Raw genomic sequence first — 8,980 nt, 5'->3', positions numbered from 1 at the left:
GCCGCATCTACGACCATTGCGTCGCTTCTGTGACGCGCCTTCTGCTTCTGCGAGGCCTGGTTCACTTCTGCGAGCTCGCACTGCGGTCAAAAATCCGAAAATTTTCAGATTTTCCTTAAGTCCTACTCTCAAGTGATGCTATATGGTCCTAGTGGAACCATTGTTGGAGGTTCTTCTCAGTTGTCGTTCGGCCTTTAATTAAAATTGACTTGCCTAAGCTGGAGCTTCTCTTCTCTCTCTCTCTCTCTCTTCTCTCTCTCTTAGGGTTACAGAGGGAGCGCCGCTTTTTTGTTCTGTTAGTCGTAATCTTTGCAAGTTTCAAGTAATTCACTCTATTCTTCTTTTGCTTTTCGGTTTTAGTTCTTTATTGGAATACCAAATCCCATTCAAACAAGGAAATCTGAAAGAAACAGAAACTATAAACAGAAATCTGCCTAAATAACACGTAACAACACATACTCTTAGACATAAATCTGCCTAAACAAGGAGAATGCTTCGCTTCATTTGTACTGCGCCGCCAGGGTTTTAGCGAAGCTCTCTCGTATTTTCTTTTCGTCTTCTAAAGGTTAGATCTATTGAAAAACACAATCTAATTACCTTGTGAATTGATTTTACTTGAGTTTGAATTATGAGATTTATTTGTTTTTATTTACTAATTAATTGATATCATAATGTTTTCTTCCTTTTTTTAATATCGTCTATGTGGTATTGTCTTTTTGTTTTTGTATATTAGATTTCAACTGTTCTACTAATTTGGATGATCTTGCTGTACTTAATGCTATGTGAATTTATAATTGGTTACAACCTATACAATTTATTTTTTATTTGTTAATTCGATTTGATATATATATATATATATATATATATATATATATATATATATATATATATATATATATATATATATATATATATATATATAAATCTTGTATCTTTTCGGGTTAGTCATTTTTCTTGTGATTATTTTGATTTGCCTATTTTTAAATAAACTCAAAGTTTAATTTCATCCTTTTTTGTGCTCCTTTGCTACGGGTGGGGCCTCACCAGTGGTAGCGGTGACAACCCCTCTCTCCCCTCTTTGTTCGGCTTCATGGGGTTTTGTGTGTATTTCAGGTCAGGGCCTGTGGCTATTAGCGGCGAAAGGGACGTGTGTGTGCAAACATTGAAGAACAACCCGGGCGAGTGTCAGCAAGGGACAGCGGGAGTTAGATGCGAACGTGCTAGGTGGCCGTAACATCGTCGTATATACCAAGACAATTTCAAGGTTCTACTCGCGGGAGTTGGTAGATCCAGTTTTCCAGTTTCCCTTTGTTGTGTTAGTTAAATGGCTGCCATCTTAATTCGTATTAGTTTATTCACCGTATTAGTGTGCATGTAGTTGCAACTTGTCTTTTTCTAGTTTGGTCTGTTGCCTGGTGTGTGAGAGTGATTCCCCTTACTCTGTTGTAGGTATAGTGGTTGTGGTCTGAGATGGTCGAGTGATGTCATGCCCTCGGGGGTACGGGGGGTGGGGCAGGAGGTAGGGCATGGGTTAGGGGGTGGGGCGGGAGGCAAGGGAGGTAAAGGGAACAAGGGTGTCTGTAGGTTGAGAATTGGGTCATGAAACGTAGGTACATTGACGGGTAAGTCTATAGAGTTGGCAAAGATCCTCCAGAAGAGGAGAGTCAATATAGCATGTGTCCAAGAGACAAGGTGGGTAGGGTCTCAGGAGTCCAAAAAGGTAATAATAGAGTGGGCATCTTGGTGGATATGGAACTTAGAGAGTCTGTGGTTGAGGTTAGAAGAGTGAATGATAGATTGATGATTATTAAATTAGTGGTAAGAGAGTGCACCTTAAACGTCGTTAGAGCCTATGCGCCTCATGCGGGCCTCGATGAGGAGGTTAAACGACGCTTCTGGGAGGGGTTAGATGAGATTGTGCGCCAGGTTCCACCTACTGAGAAGCTATTCATAGGAGGGGATTTAAATAGGCATATTGGGTTGATCGCAGGTGGTTATGGCGAGGTGCATGGAGGCTTCGGTTTTGGGGAGAGGAACGGAGAAGGTACATCGCTGTTGGACTTCGCTAAGGCTTTTGGGTTGGTGATTGCGAACTCTGGCTTTCCAAAGAGGGAGGGGCATTTGGTTACTTTTCAAAATGCGGTGGCAAAGACACAGATTGACTATCTCCTCCTCAGGAGGTGTGACAGAGGGTTGTTCAAGGATTGCAAGTATCTCCTCCTCAGGAGGTGTGAGATACTCGCGACGCAGCATAGGCTCTTAGTGATGGATGTTGGTATTATGTTAAAGAGGAGGAAATGGCCTGCTCGAGAATGACCGAGAATCAGGTGGGAATCCTTAACTAAGGATAAATCCCAAGAGTTGGAGGGGCAGTTGCTGTCTATGGGAGTGTGGATGTGTTACACCCTATATTTTCGTACGTAAAAATGCGTCGTAAGCAAACTAATGTAGGACCAAAAATGAGATAATATTTAAAAGTATATAAAGTAAGTTAATCATGTTACCTCTGAGGTTACAAATATTGAAGATCATGAACAACAAGTACAAAGAGGGTTGGACAGTTCAGAAGCTAAAGCAATTAAATAAAACAATGTTTCGTCGAAAGTCGACAAGTTGGAAATGTTATAACATGTACCTTTGGGGTGAGACTAGGGTGATTAACATGATAAGGAGATTATGTTATGATTTATATTAGTCGTATGAATCCGTGTGTTATGTTTTGAAGTCAAGCGAGTTGTGGAACAAAAGTCGATGAAAGTCATCACAAGTTACATTCATAAGTTTTACTGAAACTTTGGGTCAAATGTAACTGCAATTTTCTCCCAATATACTTAGAGTTATGGGGTGTTCCAACCCATCAAATTAAAGATCTATGAGTTTATTTTCCAACGCATTAAACCGTTTGTCAATACGACATTGGAGTAGAGAGATATGGGCATTTTTGTGATACTGCACAAGCTGCTAGGTGACAAGTAGGTGTGTCACCTACTTGCTTAAATGAGAGCCCAAAAAAATGGGCCATTTCGGGTCGTCCAAATAGGCCTTTTAAGGGCCTATTTTCTTCATATATTAGACTTAAAATAGAGCATAATAACCAGACATAAGCTCTGCAAAGAATCCTCCCAAAAATTTCCTACAAACCCTAATTGATTTTCTCTCCCTTTCAAGTTCTAATTGGAGGTAAAACCTAGAGTTTGAAGAACCAAGATAAGAGCTGAGTTATCCAACAAATAAGGTGAGTTTACTGCTCTCTTTCATCCAATTTTTCTTCTGTAAATTCATGTTAAGTAGTTCTATACTTGTAAGAACTCACGGGACGGTGATCGGAAGCCGTGAGTTCGAGTTATTCATTTGTAGCGGACTGTTTTGTGGACTGTTTTGTGTTGCTGTTGGGCTGTGTGTTTTACTACTGTTTTGTGGAGTTTTGGAGGAGGAAGGGGGTGTAGAAACACCATATAAATGTAGGGTGGTTGGCTGGTCGTTCGTCGTAACATTTCCGGGTCATTTGGCACTACTACGGTGGTCGTTTTGTGTATGAAGAGATTGGGGTGTGTTGGGCTGTTTTGTAGTATTTGATGGCGTATATAGGGCTGAAAAATGGTGTATATATGTTGTTATTGTTCTGTTCTTGTATTGTTGGTGTTATCTTGAATTTGGAGGACGTAAGGATTATAGGGGAGATGCTGCCCATTTTAATACAAAATAAGTTTGTCGTTCATTGTGCGATAGTTGTACCTTTCGTAACTTAAAGATAGTATTATTATCATTCTTGTAGATTAAGGTGCGAAGAGGTGAGTTCAACTTGGTGATTGGAAAGATTGTGATAAGGTATGTTAAGGCTAAGCCCTTCCTTCATTTTGGCATGATCTCGTAGCTACATGTGTTAATAATGAGACATAAAGAGAAGTTCGTATTCATGAATTCATTCACATTATTCTAGTCTCATAAGTTACAATATTATTCCTTATTGGGACTTCATATTCAGTTTAGTTTTGTCTTTATTCAGTCAAGAGAGCAGAGGGTCTATATATATATATATATACAGTATTACACTATTTTCACCACCATCGAGCTATAATCGGTGGGCAGGCCCCTATTGGGCAACCTCTGATCAGATGGTAAGTTATATATACCGAGCCTACTGTGGCCGAGCGCCTATGAGCGAGCCCAGGATGGCCGAGATACAGAGCCCAGTATGGCCGAGCGCCTATGAGCGAGCCTACTACGGCCGAGCATTTACACGTACCGAGCCTTATAGGGCCGAACATTTATTTTACTTAATATATTGAGAGAGTTGAGTCAGTATCAGCAGGTAAGTATATCTCCAGACCATCTTTGACTCCCAGTTAGTTTCAGTTATCATATTATCAGTTCAGTTTCAGCTTTCAGTTATTTTATTGCCTTACATACTCGGTACATTATTTCGTACTGACGTCCCTTTTCTGAGGGCGCTGCATTTCATGCGTGCAGGTTCAGACAGACAGACGGGTAGACCTCCTCAGTAGGTGTTTCCCGAGTTCAGCCTGATCGGTAAGCTCCACATCTTTCAGAGTTGCCAGGTCTAGAGTTTTTGTGTACATCTTATGTATATCTGTATATATGTTATGGGTAGGTCGGGGCCCTGTTCCGATCATAGTACATCTATCAGTAGAGGCTTGTAGACATATCCTGTTGGTTAGTGCAGTATGTTGGGTTTGTAGGCCTGGTATGTATAATTTGGTGGTTTGTCAGCTGTAGTAGCTATGACGGCCTTTTCAGCCTAGCTTTATATTGATGTTTAGTTAGCACTAGTTTCCATTCAATTTTATATTTTGCTTCGCAAATTGTCTTGCAAGGTGGCCCCATGGCCAAAGTATGACATTATGTGTTCAGAGTCCCTTAGTCGCAATTTGGTACGCCAGGTTAGGTGAGGCACCGGGTGCTTGTCTCGCTCCTAGGTTCGGGGCGTGACAAACTTGGTATCAGAGCAGTTCTGTCCTAGGGAGTCTACAAGTCGTGTCTAGTAGGGTCTTGTTTATAGATGTGTTGTGCACCATATTATATAAGCAGGGCACTACAGGGCATTTAGGAGTTGGTTACCCTTCTTTGAAATCTAAATCGTGGTACAGAACTGAGTTATAGGAAATTTGAATTAAACTTATGTGTTGGTATTTGCATGCACAGATGACGGTGACTAGGAAGACTACGGCTAGCAAGAGGAGAGATACAGCAGTAGGTGAGGGGACCAGCAGGGTACCCCCAGTAGATGGGGCCCAGTCTGAGGCTCAAGGTGAGACCCCTACTCAGCCATTGCCGGCTCCTCCACCAACTACGGAGATTCCTAGGGAAACCGCACATCCAGTTCTCCCTCCACTTCCATCATATCAGGACTTGAGAAGTGCGGTGCATTTATTGACACAGTTGGTAGCTACCCAGCAACAGGCTAGGGCATCAGCTAGTGCAGGAACTTCTGAGGGGTCTGGGAGTTCAAGGGTCCGAGAGTTTATTGCTTTGAGTCCCCCAGAGTTCACGGGGACAGATCAGAGGGAGGACCCGCAGGATTTCATAGATCAGCTTCACAGGATCTTTCGTGTTATGCATGCCACAGAGAAAGAGGCAGTTGAGCTAGCAGCTTTTCGACTCCGAGATATAGCCATCCTTTGGTACGAGGGATGGGAGAGGTCCAGGGGACGTGATGCACCTCCAGCTATTTGGGAGAATTTTTCAGATGCCTTCCTTGACCAGTACTTACCACGGGAGATCCGACAGGCTCGAGTCGATCAGTTTCTAGCCCTCAAGCAGGGTAATATGAGTGTTCGAGAGTATAGTCTCCGTTTTGACTCATTGGCCAGATATGCACCATCCATAGTTGCTACTATGCGGGACAGGATTCACAGGTTTATAGCAGGGTTAGCCCCAGAGTTAACCGAGGCATGTGCCACCGCTGCATTGCAGGAAAATATGGATATCTCCTGGATTCAGGCATTCGCCCAGAATATAGAAAGGGGTAGGCATCGGCAGCAGGGTACAAAGAGGGCTGAGCAAGGGCAACGTAAGAGGATGAGATTTCCCAGGTCTCAGGAGCAATATCAGGGTAGTTATAGGACCCAGTACTTCGGACGGCCACCTAGGCCTCCGCCACCTCAGTTACAGGGTTGCAAGTATGACCGCTATACTCAGTCAGGACCAGGTGAGAGCTCACGGGTGTCGGGTTTGCAGCGATAACGAGGATCTGCGCAAACATGGTCATTTCCTCCACGGTGTGACATCTGTGGTAGAGGACACTTGGGCCAATGCCGAGCAGGTTCTGATGCTTGTTATACATGTGGGCGTCCAGGGCATATGATGCGAGATTGCCCAAATAGAGATTCGGGGGGAATGGCACAACCAGCGAGTTCAGCAACAGGATCATCTATGTCCGTGCATCCTTCAGGACGCGAGTCTCAGTCTTCGGCTGGTAGAGGTCGGGGCAGAGGTAGAGGTTCCGGTTCAAGTGGTAATCAGAACCGTATCTATGCTTTAGCGGGTCGACAGGACCAGGAGTCTTCACCAGACGTTGTGACAGGTATATTAACCATTTGCTCTCACGATGCTTATGCTTTGATAGACCCAGGATCTACTTTATCGTATATTACCCCATTTGTCGCGAGGAAGTTTGGTATAGTGCCTGAAATACTAAGTGATCCTTTTGCGGTATCTACACCGGTCGGAGAATCGATTATTGCTAGACGGGTTTACCGAGGTTGTACGGTGACAATTTGTAGTCGTCAGACCTCAGCTGACCTAGTTGAGCTAGAGATGATGGATTTTGATGCTATCATGGGCATGGACTGGTTGGCAGCTTGCTATGCCACAGTTGATTGCCGAGCAAAGGCAGCCAAATTTCATTTTTCGGGTGAGCCAGTCCTTGAATGGGTAGGTAATACACCAACACCCAGAGGTAGGTTTATTTCCTATCTGAAGGCGAGGAAAATGATCGCAAAAGGATGCATTTATCATATTGTGCGAGTTAGAGATGCAGATGCTGAGATACCTACACTTCAGTCTATTCCCGTAGTCAAAGAGTATGCAGATGTGTTTCCAGATGAGCTTCCAGGTATTCCTCCAGAGCGAGAGATTGATTTTAGCATCGATTTGCTTCCAGGAACTCAACCAATATCCGTCCCTCCGTATAGAATGGCACCTGGCGAATTGAAGGAGTTGAAGGAGCAGTTAAAAGATTTGCTGGAGAAAGGTTACATCAGGCCCAGTACCTCACCTTGGGGTGCACCAGTACTATTTGTGCGGAAGAAAGACGGCTCGCTGAGGATGTGTATCGATTATAGGCAGCTGAACAAGGTAACTATTAAGAATAAGTATCCACTTCCAAGGATCGATGACTTGTTTGATCAGTTGCAGGGGGCTAGATGCTTTTCAAAGATAGATTTGAGGTCGGGGTACCACCAGGTCAGAGTTCGGGAAAAAGATATTCCAAAGACAGCCTTCAGGACCCGATATGGCCACTTCGAGTTCCTTGTCATGTCCTTCGGGTTGACTAATGCACCTGCTGTATTTATGGACTTGATGAATAGCCTATTCCGGCCATTTTTAGATCTGTTCGTGATAGTATTTATTGATGATATTCTGGTTTATTCCCGTTCAGAGGATGAGCATGCGGACCACCTGCGAGCGGTACTCCAAACCCTCCGTGATCGTAAGTTGTATGCTAAGTTTTCTAAATGTGAGTTCTGGTTGAAGTCTGTAGCATTCTTGGGGCATATTGTATCAGATGAAGGTATAAAGGTGGACACTCAGAAGATTGAGGCCGTGAAATCTTGGCCTAGACCTACCACTCCGACAGAGGTTCGTAGCTTTCTAGGCTTAGCAGGATACTATCGGAGGTTCGTAGAGGGTTTTTCTTCCCTTTTGGCACCATTGACGAAGTTGACACAGAAAGAAACTAAGTTTCAATGGACAGAGGCTTGCGAGCGGAGTTTCCAAGAGCTTAAGAACAGGTTGACCTCAGCTCCAGTTCTAACACTTCCAGAGGGTCTAGAGGGTTATGCCGTGTATTGTGATGCATCAGGTGTCGGGTTAGGATGTGTCCTGATGCAACATGGGAAGGTAATTGCGTATGCTTCAAGGCAGTTGAGGAAGCACGAGAGGAATTATCCGACCCACGACCTCGAGTTAGCTGCGGTTGTCCATGCACTTAAGATATGGCGGCATTATTTATATGGTGTTCATGTTGATGTATTTACTGATCATAAAAGCCTACAATATATCTTCAAGCAGAAAGAGTTGAATTTGCGACAGAGGCGATGGCTTGAGTTATTGAAAGATTACGATGTTAACATTCTCTACCATCCAGGGAAAGCTAATGTTGTAGCAGATGCCTTAAGTCGCCGATCTATGGGTAGCTTAGCACATGTAGAGCCCAAGAAAAGACAATTAGCTAGAGAGATTCATCAATTGTCTTCGTTGGGGGTTCGGTTAGTAGATTCTGAGGATGGTGGAGTTGTACTCCAAAACACTACAAAATCATCCCTCATAGCTGAAGTCAAGGAAAGGCAGTACGAGGACCCAGAGTTGGTCGAGTTGAGAGAGCGAGTTCCGCAATAGAAGAAGCCATTGTTAGAGCTCAAGGGAGATGGGGTTCTCAGATACAGGGGTCGTTTGTGTGTTCCAGATGTAGCAGGGCTACGAGACAAGATTATGTCAGAGGCACATTATTCATGGTATTCCATCCATCCTGGATCGACGAAGATGTATCATGACATTAAGGATGTGTACTGGTGGAACGATATGAAGAAGAACATTGCTGAGTTTGTCGCCCAATGTACTAGTTGCCAGCAAGTGAAGGTAGAGCATCAGAAGCCCGGAGGGCTAATGCAGACTATAGAGATCCCGGCATGGAAATGGGAGGCGATAAACATGGACTTTGTTACGGGTTTACCTCGTTCTCATCATAAGTTCGATTCTATATGGGTGATAGTCGATAGGCTCACTAAATCAGCTCATT

The 8,980-nt window shown here is 43.7% G+C and overlaps 1 protein-coding gene across 1 annotated transcript; it reads left to right on the top strand.

Annotated features, from left to right (window-relative positions):
• Positions 1–1,749: 1,749 nt before the first annotated feature.
• On the top strand, positions 1,750–2,316 carry LOC138899286 (uncharacterized). The gene has a single exon (XM_070185440.1). The coding sequence runs from the start codon at positions 1,750–1,752 to the stop codon at positions 2,314–2,316; it is 567 nt and encodes a 188-aa protein (XP_070041541.1).
• Positions 2,317–8,980: the final 6,664 nt, after the last annotated feature.

The sequence above is a fragment of the Nicotiana tomentosiformis genome, chromosome 9 (assembly GCF_000390325.3).
Source record: "Nicotiana tomentosiformis chromosome 9, ASM39032v3, whole genome shotgun sequence".
NCBI lineage: Eukaryota > Viridiplantae > Streptophyta > Magnoliopsida > Solanales > Solanaceae > Nicotiana > Nicotiana tomentosiformis.
The sequence above is the reverse complement of the archived record's forward strand: the minus strand, read 5'-3'. Positions and strand labels throughout refer to the sequence as shown.

Bases quoted from the DNA above. Each gene is read 5' to 3' on its own strand.
- LOC138899286 (XM_070185440.1), top strand. From the start codon at position 1,750: ATGGAACTTAGAGAGTCTGTGGTTGAGGTTAGAAGAGTGAATGATAGA.